We start from the raw sequence: 18,241 nt of genomic DNA on the forward strand, positions 1-18,241 counted from the left end.
GTGTTTTGTTGAGACACTTCTATTCTTGAAGAGTACAAAACCATACGCAGCGTGGGGTCTCTCCAGTCTCACCTTTATTTCTTGGCGTTTGTCATCAGGTTGTAGGATTTGATCACAATAAATAATGTATTTGCTGTTTAGTTATCGGCCTTTTTTTTCTTTTTCTACTCACATTCGCGTTCCCCAACTAATCCCTTTATGTGTCCTATCTGCAAAAGACATCTGACATGCTCCCTCTCAGTTCTGATTCCTGGAATTAGATGTCCTTCCTGCGTGTTTCTGTAAAACGGAGGGCTGGTGTTTCATAATTTTAAGAGAATTTTGGAGCCGGGCATGGTGGCACACGCCTTTAATCCCAACACTGGAGGCAGAGGCTAGTGGATCTCTGAGAGCTCAAAACCAGCCTCGACTACATAGAGATTTCCAGGGCAGCCAGAGATGCATAACAGAGAGAGAGACCCTGTCTCAAAAAAAGGGGGGGGGGAGGAAGGAAGGAAGGAAGAAAAAAAAAGAAAAGAAAAGAAAGTTGGATTGGAATTCAGACTCTGGTACAAAATGGCTAAATAATTTTGGGTAATGACTGATAAAAGGAAAGCACAACCTACTGTTCCAGTTTATTTACACATATTAACTAGTCTTCAGGAGATAAATAGCTAAGAGTATAGCCAATAAATTCAAACTGTGACTATGACATTAAATGTTTAAGCAACTTAATCAAGTCTTGGGTTATCTCAAGTATAAAATAAAGCAATATGAGTCCCTCTATATTACATAATTGTTTGATGTTAGTGTTAGTCAAGTACCTGTCAAGAGATGCTGTTACCATCTTTTCCATTTAATACTTATTTTGAGGTAGGGTTTAATGTAGCCCTGGCTGGCTTCAATTTTACTATATAGAAGGGTGCTCTTGAACCTGGGATCTTCCTGTGTCCACCTGCAGGAGTTCTGGAATTACAGGCTTGTGCCACCTTGCCTGGATTGTGTGCTTCCTTAGGAAAAAATAGGGCTTCATGCATGCTGGGCAAGCATCCTATCAACTGAGCTGCCATCATTTTCGCCCTCTCTCAATTGAGCAATCATCATTTTCTTTTATATATGATCACCCTCTGTCAACCTGCTTAACTGTCAAACTCCTTCAAATCAAGCAATCTGCCTGTTGACATCTATATTGATTTATATTAAAAAGTTAATTAGGGAAGGGTAGTAGCACACTCCTTTAATCCCAGCACTCACCTGGGAGGCAGAGGCAGGCGGATCCCTGAGTTTGAGGTCAGCCTGGTCTACAGAGCACGAGCAAGTTCCAGGACAGACAAGACTACACAAAAAGGAAACCCTGTCCCAGAGACAGAGACAGAGACAGAGAGAGAGACAGAGAGAGACAGAGAGAGAGAGACAGAGAGACAGAGAGAGACAGAGAGACAGAGAGAGACAGAGACAGAGACAGAGACAGAGAGAGACAGAGAGAGAGAGACAGAGAGACAGAGAGAGACAGAGACAGAGAGAGAGAGAGAGAGAGAGAGAGAGAGAGAGAGAGAGAGAGAAAGAGAGAGAGAGAGTTACTTAGGGTGTGGGAATGAAGCTCAGGGTCATAAAAAAGGAAATTTTCACTGAAAGTCTAAAGTTAATTTTGTCCAACATCATCATTCTATTTTATCCAACTCAACACTGAAGTGATAAAGTGATAAGATCTCAGGCTGAGGGAGGACGATCACCTCTTCCAAGCCCAACCTGAGCTACATAGCAAGTTCAAGAATGGCACTATGAGTAGAGTTCTGGTCTCAAAATCAACAAAATAAAAACTCCCACCAAACAAAAAAGGAATAAACTCATTTACTCCAATCAAGTAACATATCTTTTAAATCTTATATCATACAGCAGTCATCATTTCTATGTTTTTTATCCTTCACTATGCTCTTCCAATCCTATTTCTACTGTGCTTCAGCCCTTTCTCATTTAAACTTTGTTCTGGCTTTCCTCACCATTTACATGCTTCTTGATCAAGGTCCTTCTTGTTCTTGGCTTTAGTTATCATCGAAAACAGATGCTTCCAAAACCAGAATTCTCTGTCTTAAATGCTTCCACCTCAAAATCCCGAGACAACCTTAAAGACAGAAAATAACCCTCAATATTATCCTCTCAGTTCTTGGTGTTCCTTCAAACTCCACCCAGTGCTTCACCATTGAAACCTCAATTACTGTCAACTCATCTTTGACTAAATCTCTGAAATCTATAATTGATCTTGCTTCATCTTTACTGGCACTTCCTTATCTATCACCTGAAATAAGTATGCCACCATCTCCTCAATGCCTTTCCAGCCTCCACTCTTTTTCTCTTTTGAAATAAAAGCATTTTTATAAATCAGAGATCTCATCAACACCTTGTGGTGGTTTATACTGGCTGCCAACTTGACAGTTATCTTGGAGACAAATTTCTGGGCATATATGTGAGGGATGATTCTAGTTCAGCTCATAGTGATGAGAAGACCCATCCTAACTTCCAGACTGAAGTGATTAGTTTCTTTCTGGTTCCTGACTGTGGATATCATGTGGAAGGATATCATAGTTGCCTCCATCACCTGCCACTATGACTTTTCTGCCATGGCTGTGCCCTCCAACTGTGAGCCAAATATGAACACTCTCTTCTGTAACTGATTTTTCATTTTTTTTTTAACCGTGACAGGGTTTCTCTGTGTAGCTTTGGAGCCTGTCCTGGAACTCACTCTGTAGACGAGGCTGGCCTTGAGTTCACAGAAATCTGCCTGCCTCTGCTTCCGAGTGCTGGTATCAAAGGCATGCGCCACCACTGCCTGGCCTTGAAATTTGAGTTTTGTCAGTTATTGCAGACAGCAATGATAAAGGTAAGTAATACAGTGCCAGAGGAGGGTACCTGTTGCTTATGCATCTAGGTTGTGGAAATTGCAATCTGGGTCCTCTGGAAGAGCAGCCAGTGTTCTTAGCTTCTGAGCCATCTCTCCAGTCCAACTATTGATTCTTGTGAGCAAGCTGAACCAGCTTCAGCATAAATTGTCTAATAAAATCTCCGTCTCTCTTCACCTTCACACTTTGCACACTTCTTCCCCACCCTTTAGCACAAATACTTTAAAGTCTATAAACCCAACTTTTCTTTTTTGTTGTTTTTTACATTCTTTTTTGTTTGTTTGTTTTTTGAGACAGGGTTTCTCTGTGTAGCTTTGGAGCCTATCCTGGCACTCGCTCTGGAGACCAGGCTGGCCTCAAACCCACAGAGATCCGCCTGGTTCTGCCTCCCGAGTGCTGGGATTAAAGGCGTGCGCCACCAACGCCCGGCTGTTTTTTACATTCTTAAAATATTTTTATGTGCATTAATGTTTTCCTTGCATGTATGTCTGTGTGGTGGTGCCAGATCCCCTGGAACTGGAGTTAGTTATAAACAGCTGTGTGGTGTTGAGGATTAAACTCAGGTCCTGTGGAACAGCAGTCAGTGTTATAAACTGACTTTTTTCTTTTTCTTTCTTTTTATTTTTCTGATTTTTCAAGACAGGGTTTCTTTATGTCCTGACTGTCCTGAAACTTGCTTTGTAGATGAGGCTGGTCTTGAACTCATAGAGATCATACTGTCTTTGATTAAAAGCATGTAAATCCACTTTTTAAGCATATTTAAGCATAAGCATCATATAAGTCTATAATGAATACATATAAGACTTAAGTTCAGCTGGGGGGGGTGGTGCACACCCTTAATCCCAGCACTTGGGAGGCAGAGACAGGCTACAGGTTACTACAAGAGCTAGTTCCAGGACAGCCTCCAAAGCCACAGAAAAACCCTGTCCAGAAAAAAAGAAACAAACAAAAGACTTAGGTTCTTGTATTAATATTTAACAAATGGTTGATCTATGTGCCAGTTGAGTTTTTGTCTACTCTGCACAAACCTGAGAAGAGGGAATCTCAATTTAGGAATTGCTTCTATAAGAGGGTTTGATGAGCCTCTCTGTGGGGCATTTGCTTAGTTGCTGATTATGTTGGGTGGCCCAGTCCACTGTGGGTTGTGCCATTCCTGGGCAGGTAGGCCCAAGTTGTATAAGAAAAGTAGTTGAGCAAGCCAGAGGAAGGAAGCAAGCCTGTAAGCAGTGTTCCTCTGAGGTCTCTGCTTCAGATCTTGCCTTCAGGTTTCTTCATGGAGCTACAGCTCAGGCTTTGTTTGTTTGTTTATTTTTGTTTTGTTTTTTTGAGACAGGGTTTCTCTGTGGATTCGGAGGCTGTCCTGGAACTCTCTTTGAAGACCAGGCTGGCCTTGAACTCACAGAGATCCACCTACCTCTGCCTCCTGAGTGCTGGGATTAGAAGCCATGTCCAGCTCAGGCTTTATCAATGATGGATTGTAACCTGTAACCCAAATAAACCCTTCTTTCTCACAAGTTGTTTGTGGTCAGTGTTTTATTGTAACAACAAAGAGGCAAATGAAGAGAATGTTCACTGGGAATTTGTTAAGGCAAGCATGCTTCCAACATTTTTTTTGTTTCACTGATTTCTTTTGTTTACACTTTATTTTTTATATGGGAAATGATACCATCTGACCAAGAAGTCACTCAAGTAAGCATTAGAATTACTTACATAACCATGTAGCTTTTGTATATATCTGTATCATATATGCATAATTTCTGTACATATCACAAGCACATGTTTAAGATAGTGATGCAAATCTTGTCTGTTTTGGCATCTTGCACAAGTGTTAGGAGCAGTTATATCTTTCTTGGTATCAAGTCCAATTTTTGATCACTGAACTCTTTTGATAACTTCAGCTTCAAACAACATTTAGTAATAAATTCCAACATTTTTTAAAGGTTTATTTTTTTAAAAAATTTTATTTATTATGGGCACCAGATCTCATTACAGATGGTTGTGAGCCACCATGTGGTTGCTGGGAATTGAACTCAGAACCTCTGGAAGAGCAGTCAGTGCTCTTAACCACTGAGCCATCTCTTCAGCCCCCTGCTTCCAACATTTTAAAAATATACTTTTATTCTTTTCTGGTCCTATGGATCAAACCCAGAGCCTTATGCATTCTAGGCAAAGTGTTCTGCCACTGAATTTAAAATTTACAGTTTGCAAATTGAATGCCAATTACTAAACATGTTAATAAATTTTAAAGCACTACTATATTTGTACTAGTTTGAGGTAGTATGCATTCTCTCCATCAAGGAAGAACAAGTGTGAAACTGTTATCACTTATTTTCCACAATGAAACTGTGACTGTAATTAATGACATGGGTTCTATAACAGTTGCTATTTTGAAAAGAAACTTTTATGTTGTTCTAACCACAACATTAGATCGCCAACCATTTATAGCTGTGACTTTCACACTTCAGTGTTTTGTCACACTTATGTCCCATCTGCTTAAATCACTCTCTTCTGCCTAGTGAGTCACCAATAGCTGCCGTTCTGTTGGGTAGGGCACTTTTCTGAGTGGCTTTGACAATCTGTCTTTCAAACCCAAGTCTTTGATTTCAAAGTCAGTTATTTTTTTCATGCAAATTAAAGTGACACGTTCATCTTTTGATGAGCGTGAAAAAAATGAGGAATGAGGACATGACTGTTCTAGGTGTTGTTGAGGAGGAAAAATACAGCAAGAGGGTTCAGACCAGACGGGGCCAGTAGACTGAACCAGGCCATGAGAGGAGACATGGATGGGGATGGGGGAGGGGGGCAGTGGAAGGGGACTAGAGAAGGAGAGCAGCACAAGCAGACTATGTAGCCAAAATGGTTGAGCAACTGGGGAATGGAAGCCAAGCCCAGCCCCTAAAATGGAGGGGTTTAGGGGAGGGGCAGGATGGAAAATGCAGGGAGGATCTCTGGTAGTGGGTGAGACTGGTTCTGGGTTTCACTGAGACCCAGCAATCTCTCCTGTAAACCTTCCTGAATCTGGTCTTGCAATGCTTTGCTCTCTTCTAATAACAATAACAAATCACAACACCAGTGTGTGTTAAAAAACTATGTGCATAATCTCAATTAGGTCTCATAAATAACCTAAATTAGATGCTATTATCTCCTAACAAGTGAAATAACAGCCTGGAAAAGCCTTTCAAAACAAACAAAAAACCTTGCCCAAGTTTACACAACAAAAGTGCCTGAGGCAACATTTGGGCTTCAGTCACACTGGACCCCACAGACCTTACATTCACACCAGAATGTTTACTCATCCTACAACAACAACAGTTTTTACCATTTCATTTAGGCAACCCAAGCTCTGTTTTTGTTTTTAATATCCAAAACGTGCTTTTTGGGATGTTTTTTTTCACTGATCTCAGGGTGCTTTTTTTATTTTGCTTCCTCCAGAAGGAACATCCTTCTGTCTGCCTTGCTCCTCCCCTTAGAGGCAGGCAGAAAACAGAGGAGCCAAAATAGAAAATGTCCATACTTACAGCTAAGGGCTGTGGTGACTCCCCAGCAGTCTGGGAATCTTAGAGCCATGCATGACCTAGGAGTTAGGCCCCTGCTCTTGTTTCCTCTCCCCTTTCTGGAAAGGGATGGAGGTGTCCCTTTGAAGAGGTGTATTCTTATAGGGAGATGTCACCACCAGAAAGCCCCAGATATTTTTAAAGGCTTGTTTTATAGTATATGATTAAATGCTAAAGTCAACCAACATGCTATCTTCCATTCTCAAGTGTGTGCCTTTCTGGCTCTCTCTCTCTCTCTCTCTCTCTCTCTCTCTCTCTCTCTCATTCTTGCTCTCTTCCTTCTCTTTCTTATTCCTCTCTCTCTCTCTCTCTCTCTCTCTCTCTCTCTCTCTCTCTCTAATTGTCCTCAAACTCTAGGCCTCATATGGTCCTTCTGGTCCAACCTCCTGATTAGCTATTACTATAGGCATGTGGAGGCTTCGTATTTCCACATCCTCATGAGTTCTTCAAGACAGGTCAGGTTGTTAGATTATGCATAAACTATCCCCCCAAACCCAAATAGTGTCCTAATATACCTTCAGGAGGTAGTGCAATTTCTTTTCCTTTTTTAGACATAACTCTGTGGTCTCTGAAAAACACTTGAGTTGTGGCTGGGTGACATGGAGGCATAGAATGTAACAGTTTTTCCTATTTCAACAATTTCCTTTTTTTTTTTAGAGAAAATTTCAAATGACTTTTGCATACTCATTTATTTAGATACTAAAATTTAGCCAAGTAGACAAGCTGATATGATTACTCTCTATCCTTTTACAGCTTTTATATCTCAGTATTTTTATAACTCCCTAGTTTATTTTCATTTTTCCCTAGCTTATTTTGAAAATAATCCTTTCTGATATGTATCCATATCTGAGTTAGCAGAAGGTGCAGTGATTACTTATATTACCTATATCTGCCTATAACTTTTAAAAATGCTGATCAAAAATGAATAGTTACTATGTATGGAGGATAACATTCTGGGGATGAACTACACCCCCAGGCTTTGTTTTGTTGAGCCAAGATCTCACTAAGTTGCGAAGTTCTGGCCTTGAACTTGCCTTTTTACTAGCTAAAGTTACAGGCATCATGCATTTTCAACTTTTAAAATTAACTTTTCAAACTATAGCCAACTTATATGTAACATTTGAGTTTTATGTCCACATAAAACAGCTATGTCTCTCAAGTAACCAGAAGATAAATGGTATATGTTTCCTTTTAGGCTTGTCTTTAAAAAGTCTGAAAAATGTTAAAGAGGCTAAAGATTAATCCCACCCATCTTTTCCTAACTTTTACCTATACACCTGTGCACCGAGTGCATATAAACTAAAACTTCTAATGTAGACTAACATTGCCACAGTCAGAGCTGTTATGACTCTGCAAGAAGCCCTAGGCAGAGAAAAGGGACCTGTGAGTATTGGTAGTCTGAATTACATTAGACCATCCAGTTGGTTCTGTACTCCAAGTCTGACTTGGGCCTTAAGAATATTTTAACTTCCTTGTATTTTGTTTTGTTGTCCTATATTTGTTTCTTCTAATAGTTCATAATCAGGACAAAGCAAGAGGTTAAGCTACTCAAAAAAAAAAAAAAAAGCTTTTGTACCCTGTAAAATCCAATCAAAAGTTGCCTTTAACATTTATTCTTCTGTAAATACAGCTGATTTCCACCTCCAATTACTTTGAAGATAAGATAGACACTGTGTCAGCTAAAGAAACGGGTTGAGCCTGGGGATAAGGAACTTTATCTTACTGAAGCTCAGGGTCTGAGAAAAGCAGTGTCTGGGTGGAGACTGTGGAGACAGCTGGCCAGGGACAGGACGTGGCCAGTACTAGGCGGCCTTTTCTTGTCTCGGAAGGCTCCGAAGTAAGGCATATATGACTGTCATGTCAGCTCCTGAGTAGGAGTTGGTCTCATAACAGGAATTTTTATAATGAGTTGTTAAGGATCCTCTGTCCAAGTAGTACAATATTCGCTTTGTAGTTAATTTCTTTTGAGTGCTGCTATGCAGATCATGATGGCTTCAAACTTATAACAATCCTTCTGCCCCGTCCCCAAAGTGCTGAGATGACCTTTGTCACTATACCCAGCTTGATTACTTCCAAGTATCTCAGATTGCTTTCATCCAAACAAAATATTTGTGGCAAATTCTTGTTTGCCAACTTGGCATACTTCATGCTTTGCTAACTATAATACCGTCCCCCCCCTCAAATGGCTGCATTGTCTATCTGCCAAGTATATATGAAGCATTTTAGTGATTTATATCTTTTCCCAAAACCTGTTTCTGTAACAGGTGACCAGCAAAATGGCCCAGACACACCAACAAGTGCCTACTTAGGCTCTTGCTCAGGCATATACAAGAGATGATTAAAAGTGAGGCTAAGTGGCTGGGGGAGCTGGCTTGGCAGGCAATACATTTGTCACCCAAGCATGAGGACTAGAATTTCAATCTGCAGAAGCCACATAAAGCCAGGTGTCTATTCCCAGCACTCTTTAGGAAAGATGGGAGAGGCAACAAGAGACCAACAAGAGAATCCTAGGAGAGACAGTTCACCTGGAGTCTGCAAGCAGCTGTTAACAAAGAGACAGAAGGTAAGGACTGATGCCCAGGACTGTTCCCTGACCTCCACTTGTGTGCCCAAAGTTACACACATATTCACACACATACACAAAGTAAAGCTAAAAGTGAAAACAATCTTTCCAGGTTAACACAGCTAGAAAAATATTAGAACCAGGACTTCAATTTGGGCATTCCATTTAAAAACTTCTAGTGAGTGCCTGCGTGTGTGTTTAGGGATGCACAAGTGGAGACCAGAGGACAATTTTCGGCAATCAGTTCTCTCCTTCAAGGTGGTTTGGGCATCAAGCTCAAGTCATCAGGTTTGCATGACAAGTGCTTTTTACTTGCTAAAGCCATTTCCCTAACCCCAGACCTTGTCATTTCTAGGTCTTTAGATACATTTTATTAAATAGGACATGCTTTAAGGTTAGAATAACTAAGGGAAACATTAAATTAAAGCTGTTAGCTAAGGGAAAGATCTTAGCAAAAGAAAAGAAACCTAGCTGAGATGGTTCAAAGGGCAACGCCAACACAGCTATTTGTGGAGCAGAGAGTTGAGTTCGGAGGAAAGGAAGTAAGACGTGAAAGAGAAAGTCAGTGATGGAGGCAAAGACACGATTAGGGAGAGGTGAAGAAATGGTGAAAGCCCCAGTAGCTCCTGGGAGTAGGAGTTAAGGGATCCTGCTGAAGTAGGGCAGCTGAGGACCCTGGTATGAGGCCCAAGGGGGCGCGGCTAGACCCCCCCAACTCCTACAGGTCCCGCCCACCTCGAGCTCGCTCCGCCCCCGGCTCCTCTCCCCGCCCCCGGTCTCTTAGGTGATGCTGCAGCCAAGATGGCGCTGGTGGCGGCCGCGGCGGCCTGAGCGTCATGCTCCGTGCTCTCGGCGGCGGCTGCGGCGGCTGTGGCCTCGGCCAGGGCCTCGAGTCTCTCCCGAGAGCGAGCGCTCCGGCGCCTCTCCTCTGGCCCTGTGAGGCGGGACCGAGAGGAGACCGCCGTGAAGAGAGAAAGCTGTGAGGAACAGCGAGAGAGCGGCGCTCAAGCCCGGCAGGCACCATGGCTGGGATCATCAAGAAACAGATCCTGAAGCACCTCTCCAGGTCAGCGAGCGTGCGAGCCGGTGGCCTCCGTCCGCTGGCCGCCGGGTCTGGGGCACAGGTCGCGGGTCCCGGCTCTCCCGTCGCTAGTGGCGCCCCCGACCGACCTGCCTCACGAGTCACGCGGAGGGTGGCGGGGCTCAGCGGGCCGGGGTCTCCGCCGGAATGACGTCCCTGGCGTCACCCAGGTGCTGGGTGGATGGGGCGTGCTGGAACCGGGTCGGTTCAGTGAACCGAGAACTGCTAGTGTGTGTATGTTTGTGGACTCTTGGGGCTGAGGCTGCTTCCCAGTGAAACGTTAACCTTGCAATCGTTTTCGGTGTCCCCTACCCGACGCTCCCGCTCGAATGCACGGGAGGGTGTGCTTGTTTGCACAGTTGGGATTTGTTTTAGGTAAATAAGCAGAGTTCTCCGCTCGGGCAAGTTCTTTATGGAGTCATTTCAGTTCCCGCGTGGTTCTTGCTGAAGACTTTCCTGATTTTGCTTCCAAGACCCTTTAATTCAGGGAGTGAACGACTCTGGTGTTTGAACCTAAGACGATTCATTCTTTCCATTTCATAACACAGTTTTAGTCAGGAACATGACTCAGTAAATTGGCAGTTTGTTACTGCTCTGCGCTTCTCCATATTTGTCTCAAGACACAGGCTAAATGTAGGATCCTGTTCCAAGTTGGTGACAGGGAATTCAGGGCTCTTGGTTAGGATGTCTTTCTCTCTGTTATTTGTAAGTTAATGAATACTTTTAACTGATTAAAGGAAGGTACTTGGGTATAATGATAGACTTGTATAGTAAGTATGTCTTCATTCTCCCGATTTATTTATTTTACAGGTGATACATTGAGAACATACTGAACAAAAAATAATACTATGATTCAGCAGATATTTCCCTGACATTAGATTGAATAAAATTTAATGCATAGTATATATGCATAAAGTATTGAACTATAACAAAGTTTGTGACCATGTATTTGGTTCTTAATATCACTAATTAGAAAGTGTGTGTGTGTCTGTGTGTGTGTGTGTGTGTGTGTGTGTGTGTGTGTGTGTCTGTGTGTGTCTGTGTGTGTCTGTGTCTGTTTGAAACAGGTTATGTAGTTCAGGCTGTCCTGTAACTCATGCCACATCCTAGGCTACCTTCAAGTCAGTGTCATTGTCGTCCTGCCTTGGCTTCCTGAGTACTTCCTGAGGTCTGTGCCCCCGTCTTGTTGGAAATTTTCCTTTAAAACTGAATAGGTAATGTAATACTGAGCCACCTTATTTTGGAAGAAAGTTTTATTTCTTTAAAATAATGTTTATTACTTAGGTAAGTTTGACTTATATTCGATACACTTTACCCTTTCTTAGCTCTAGTTCTATAAGAAAATTCAGATCCATAGACAATAGTTTGATTGCCTATTTCTTTCCCAAGGATAATGGTACTTTACCACTATGTGCCTAGAAGAAAATTTAATTCAATCGCTAAGTGCCTTAGGGCATTATCCTTTAATTCTCTTGTACAAGTCCATTTGGGAAGAACTCTTATGACTCCCAAAGGGTGGGAGTGTAATGGCTTCCTTTATCACATAGCTAATATCCACATACTTAGAATTAAGTACTTAGGATTACCTATGATCTTCATAGTTTCTTACACCTGTGTGGTAAATAGTAATGAACATTTCAAATCAGAAAGTTTCCATAACTAATGTTTTTTTTCTTTTTATGAAGAAATCATTTGCAGTTTATTTTTTAAGATTATTATTGTATCTTTACATTTACTTGCAGTATATTTCCTGGTGTGCACAGATGTGCCCGATCCAGCCAATGTATAGGAGTCTGAGGACAGCTTGCAGAAGTTGGTTCTCACCTGCCACCATGTGTGTTTTGGAGATGGGACTCAGTTTATCAGGCTAGTAGAGTGTGTCATGCAAGAAGCTCTAGGTTCAGTCCCCAACATTTTTTGAACTGTGTGTGATGACAAATTTCTGTAATCTCAGCACTCAGGAGCTGGGGTGATCAATTCAAGGTCATTCTCAGAAGTTCAAGGCCATCCTTAGTAACATACTGAGTTTGAGGCTACCCTGGAATACTGAAATACACTGGGGGAGGGAGGTTGGTTCCAGTCCTGTCATAGAAAAGAAGAATTAGGAAAATGTCCAAGTCCTTAGAGACTCTTCTGAAGGGATTTGGTGACCCCCAAGCATAAAATTATTTTCCTTGCTACTTCATAACTGTAATTTTGCTATTGTTATTAATTGTAATGTAAATATATGATATGCAGGATATCAGCTATGCTATACCTATGAAAAGATCATTTGACCCCAAGGGGGTTGTGACCCATCGCTTGAGAAGCATTGGTTTAGAAAAATAGAATGCTCACTCTGAATGAACCTTAAGATTTTAAGATTGAAACTAGCAATATTGGAGGCTGGGCAATACTTTTGAAGTTGGCATATTGGAAAAGTGTGGTTGAGGAATTGTTTTATAAGAGACTGACACATTCCTTAATACTGAATGATTTAAGTATTATAAGTTCATATTTCTGTTTCTTGCCTAATGTTTGTTTTCTGAGTGCCTCTTATGTTAATGAAGTTTACGTAGTTGACTGATCTGAATGATAATCTGAACCCCAACTATGGGGAGTGTGATGAGAGAAAGGAAGAGGTTAGAAGTGCTGTATTTTTTTTTAAAAGAGAAATGAAATAGGAAATGCCTTTCAGGGAGAAATTATAGACTAGAAAGGGTATGTGTTGAAGGTTGTTACAGGGGAATCCCCCCCCCCCCCCCGAATATGAAGTTCTTTAAAATGTTCACACAAATATAAGAAAGGAACTACCGTTCATTTACCTTTAGACCTTTTTATTTGTTACTGTGTGTCTCTCTCTCTGTTACAGGTCTGTAGGTATATGTGCAGGGACAAAAGATATACATTCAATTAAGCTGGGACCTGAAAGTAATAAGAAAGATCCAAGTACAAATGCTTTCTTTCTGTCCCTTAGCCTCAGGACATAGTCTGTTATGCACAGTCTTTTCTGAAGACGAGTTCGCCTGGTAGATGGCACCTCATCTGGGTAGGGCCTTTATCTTGTTTGAAGCAGGGATTGCCAATCACTGACACTTTGTTCCTCAGGGGACCTTTGGCAATGTGCTTGATTATTATGACTTGGAAGGTGTTCTGCTGGCACCTGGTAGGTGGAGAAGCTAGACACTACCATGCATAGTGCAGACCTGTAAAATAAACATTCATCTGCCCCAAATGCCAGCAGCAGAAAAGCTGAGAAACTGGTTTAAAATATGTAGACGTGTATCAAATGATCGAGCTAGATAACTTAGCTAGCTAAGGCTGTTCTGTCTGCAAACAACAGAAGCGTGGCTATTTATGTAAAAAGGGAAATGTAGTTGAAGCTGTTGGGTGGGTCACAGATTCATTGGAAGATCTGACCACAAATGCTGAGACAGGCCAAAGCCAGTTTGGCTCCTTGAATATGGAAGACACATGCCCTGGGCCTTTATCCTAGAGCAAGGTCTGTCAACTTCCCATCTCAGATCAGACACTTCTTGGCTGTGGAGGACTATTCCATGAAGTGTGGGTGTAAGGCATTTAATACTTCTAGGAATTTCCAAAAGTTCCAGAGGGATAAAATTGCTCCTGGTTGAAAATTGCAATTTTGGAGTACGGACCTATTTCTTAGGACTCTTACTCTCTGATCTTTCCTGCCAAATTTTAAATTCTTGGGAGAGAAAATCTTTATGACTCAGTTCTAGCTATTCATAGATCAGTTTGTGGTGACAAAGATTTGGACAGTGTCTTAGTTACCTTTCTGTTGTTGTGAGGAGACACCATGACCAAGGCAACTTATCAAAGAAAATATTGAACTGGGGGCTCACATTTCCAGAGGGGGTGCCCGTGAGCATGGGTGGGGAGCATGGCAGCAGGCACTCAGACATACCACTAGACGTTAGTTGAGATCTTATATCCTTACCGTTAAGGAGGAGGCCGAGAGAAAGCTAGCTGGAAATAACAAGGGCTTTTGAAAGCCCAAAGCCCATCCCCAGTGAATCACCTCCTCCAATAAGGCCACACCTCCTAATCCTCCCCAAGCAGGGCCAAGAGGGGGTTTTCTCATTCAAACCACCACTGACAGCAAAGGTCTGGTTGTGGAGAGAATTATTGTGCATCAAGATTGCTGCTCATTTTGATGTTAGTAATAGGCTTAACTAAATTAGATTTTCGAGGGCCTCATTTGCTATATTAAGGAAATTGAACTTCATACCTGGGGCTGGATCACTGCTAATAAGTTATTCCAGCTAATAGAAGGATGCAGTTAATAAAGAAGTCTTGTTTGTGGAGTCTAGGTCCAGAAAGAATATCTAAAGTGGAAATACAGCAAACATAAATGGACTTGGAGTAACTTATGTTGCACACTGATGTGTTGAAAGGATGTTAATATCCTTTAGAACCCAGAATCTGTCTGTTGCTCTGTGTTTGGAGAACCAGGTTTGGGAAGGTTCTGGGTGCAGGCCAGCTGTTAGGATAGGAGGAGGAGGTGGAGGAGGAAGAGGAGGAGAGCCTTCTATGTCTCATTATGAGTTGTTTTGTAAACTAAGGGGAAGGACAGTTTAAAGGGGTGATTGCAGGCTGGGGAGATGGCTTGTGAGTAAAGTGCTTGCTTCACAACCATGAGGACCTGAGTTCAGATCCCTAACACCCCCCCTAAACACTTGATGGAGCAGCAGGGCTGGGAGGGTCAAGACAGGAGGTTCCCTAGAGCTTGCTGGCCATCGAATCTAGCTGAATTGGTGAGCTCCAGGTTCAGTGAGTTAGTCTATCTCAAAAGCTTAAAACAAAAAAGGAGGTGGAGAGTGATTGAGGAAGACATTATGTATTAACCTTTGGCCTCCACATCTGTGTGCACATATGTGTGTTCACATACAAATACATACACAGTTTCCCAAGGAATTATATCACTATTCAAAGACTAAGTTTTAACATTTTTTTTTTCCTTATTTTGTTTTATTTTCAGACAAGGTCTTTCCCACAGCCTTGCTGAGAACTGTTAGCCACTTTTAAGTACTTGTTTAGTGTGTGAGGTGCATGCATGCCATGGTGTGGAAAGTTAAAGGACACTTGTATTTGTTTATTGTGTATGGGGTTCATAGATGCCATGGTGTACATATTGTATGTGTGTGTGTGTGTGTGTGTGTGCGCGCTCGCGCGTGTGCGCGTGCATGCCATGGTGTATATATGGAAAGTTAAAGGACACTTGTATTTGTTTATTGTGTGTGTGTGGTGCATGCATGCCATGGTGCACATACGGAAAGTTAGAGGACACTTGTGGGAGTCAGATCTCTTCCTTGTTGGTTCTGGGATGGGAACTCAGGTCTTTGGTTTGGTGACTTGCATCTTTACTCACTGAGCCATCTGATCAGCCCTTGCCTCCAGGTTTAAATGCTGTGAATTCAGGCGTGAGCCTTGACCGCTGCCATACATGCTTCACTTTTTGTGGTAAAGCTTGATAATTTGTGGGCCTATATGTATCCCAGGTCCTGAGTACTTACATATACCACATGTTGAACATTACAACAAATCAAGGATGATTTTAATTGATTGTATTCTGGTCTAGGAAGAATAAATAGGGTTTTTAGCCTATTTCTAAATTATGCTGCTGTATGAAATTAGTGGGAGTTGGTTTTCTTAGATTGGGCAACTGAGAGAAAACTAAGTTACTCTTTGGACAAATGAATCTACTTTTATAAGATTTGAGATAATTTTTTGGGGGGAAGGATTGGCTTTTCGAGACAGGGTTTATCTGTGTAGCTTTGGAGCCTGTCCTGGAACTTGCTTTGTAGATCAGGCTGGCCTTGAACTCACAGAGATCTGCTTGCCTCTGCCTCCTTAGTGCTGGGATTAAAGGCATGTGCCACCACCGCCTGGCTAAAAGCAATTTTTGCATAGTATTCCTTTTAATGTAATCCCTAGTGATATGTGTATTGATATAAACTATACTAGTTTTTTAACAAACTAATTACTGAGTGTCTGCTTTATATGACATACTTCTCTGTAGTACTGAAATATTGAAATGAGAAAAACAGATAAAAATCCCACACTTGTGGTGTTTATATTTTAGTAAACAGTAACACGTAACAGTGTGTGTTAGGTGCTGTTGTAAAAAGTAACAGAAAGGGATGGAGGATAAGGATGGGCTTCTAGTCTTGGGTGCGCTAATCAGCCATGCTCAGCTGGATTGCACTTGATCAGACACCTGGAAGAGGTGGGAGCAGCAAATGCAAACAGCCCCGAAGGTGGTAGTTTGCTTCCTTTTGAAATATATTGAGGCATCCAGTGAGTTGAACTAGAGTGGAGCAGGAAAGAAAACACAGGCCAAGGCTGGGGAGAGCATACCTCAGTGTCGAGCTTGTTAGGCATGCTTCAAGCCCTGGATTTGATCCCCACTTGACAACAACCCAGTCCAGATCATGTTGAAGTACAAATACAAAAGATGTAGGACCCCCAGATTCGGATGCAGAAAGCTTGGCTAGTGTACACAGAGCCCAGAGTTCTATCTAGGTTCCATGTTTGAAATGGGAAGGCATGGCATTACATGACTGTAATCCTTATATGTGTGATGTGGAGAAGGAAGCTCAGGAAGGTCAAGATCATTTGCTACATTGTGGGTTAGAGGCCAGCATTGGCTAGGTACAAGTTGTAGGCTCTTACACCCTTCATCTCTAAAGCTGGTTATCCACCAGGATTTTTCTTTAGTTTCTTGTGGGTCCTGGGAACTGAACCGGAGTCCTCTGAAGAGCAGCCAGTGCTCTTCACCACCGAGCCATCTTCAGCTAGTTTCAGGTTTTAAAGATTTATTTATTTATTATGTGCACAGTGTTCTGCCTGCATATTGCCTACAGGCCAGAGGATGGCACCAGATCTCATTACAGATGGTTATGAGCCACCATGTGGTTGCTGGGAATTGAACTCAGGACCTTTGGAAGAACAAGCAGTGCTCTTAACCACTGAGCCATCTCTCCAGCCCCTAGTTTCAGGTTTTATTTCTGTAAGTTTCCTTATATCCAGTATCAGTGTGGGAACTGGTAAGGACTGAATTTTACAATGAAGTGAGGTTGGAAACCAGTGGCAGGTTTGCAGCCTAGGGTTACCTTGGCTGTCATGTGAGAAATAGGGCAAGAGAAGAAACAAAAAGCCAATGAAAAGAGTTAGCAATCCAGGTTAAAAAAATATTAGCAAGGTAGATAGATGCTTTGGAGTTGTTGAGAGTCAGTTTCTGGATGTACTTTGAAGGTAGAGCCACTATTGACCGGCAGATAAGATAGGGATTAAGAGAGAACAGTTAAGGATGCTAGTGACAAGATAGAATTGTCATTAACTACATTGTAGATGACTGCTGGGGGAGTGGCCATCAGCGATTGGTTTTGAATATGTTAGTTTGGATCAATGTTCATTATGAAATGGAGATGCCCCCATGCCCTTTTTTTATTTATTTATGGCTGATTTAGACTGCAACCATTTAGTCTGACAGTAACAGTGGAAGTGTTTTTGTGTGGTTATCTTTTGGGGTATGCATAGATGATTATTACGGGATGAATTGTGAGTTGAAGTTCGTTGAGGACATCCAATTGACTTGTGATTCCCCCACCCAAATACTTCACTCTCCCTTCACCAAATACTTCACTCCCCCCCCCCCAAGTACTTCACTTTGTTCCTGCTTCCTGAAACTAGATTGTCTACATCCCTTAAGGAAAGATCATCTTTGCTCAAACTTCATTTTACAAGGACATTTTCTGTGGGCAGTTTGAATGAAGCTAGCTAGTCTTTACTGATGTTCATTTCCAGACTGGTTTGCATGCGCACACACACATACATACAGCTTCTTTTGTTGTTGTTAGTTCTGTGGTTTGCATTCTCTTTATGGGCAGAATACCCTGATGTTCAAAGCCAGTGACTGTGATTGTGTTGTTCCTCACTGCCTCTTTAGCTTCTGTGGTAGAAGTGTATGTAAAAGTTGTCCAGAAACACATTTAATAGCCCGGAGAAATGCCTTTATATAAGGGGATGGAGATGGCTCAGCAGTTAAGAGCACCTGCTGTTTATCCAGAGAACTCTAGCACCCATAGTGGGCCTTTGTAGGTACCAGTTAATTATGTGGGGCCCATATATGCAGGCAACACACACACATAAAGTTAAACTAGTT

The 18,241-nt window shown here is 42.0% G+C and overlaps 1 protein-coding gene across 2 annotated transcripts in view; it reads left to right on the top strand.

The window, feature by feature from the left end:
- The first annotated feature begins 9,778 nt into the window (after window positions 1-9,778).
- Uhrf1bp1l (UHRF1 binding protein 1 like) overlaps window positions 9,779-18,241 on the top strand; it is a 76,384-nt gene continuing 67,921 nt past the window's right edge. For both annotated transcript variants that reach the window (XM_027392600.2, XM_027392599.2), the window contains exon 1: window positions 9,779-10,059. Coding sequence is in view for 1 of the 2 variants with exons in the window: in XM_027392599.2 (XP_027248400.1) it covers window positions 10,016-10,059 (44 nt within the window). In the remaining variant the exon portion in view is untranslated. The remainder of the gene's footprint in view (window positions 10,060-18,241) is intronic.

This window comes from Cricetulus griseus (genome assembly GCF_003668045.3).
Source record: "Cricetulus griseus strain 17A/GY chromosome 1 unlocalized genomic scaffold, alternate assembly CriGri-PICRH-1.0 chr1_0, whole genome shotgun sequence".
Lineage (NCBI taxonomy): Eukaryota > Metazoa > Chordata > Mammalia > Rodentia > Cricetidae > Cricetulus > Cricetulus griseus.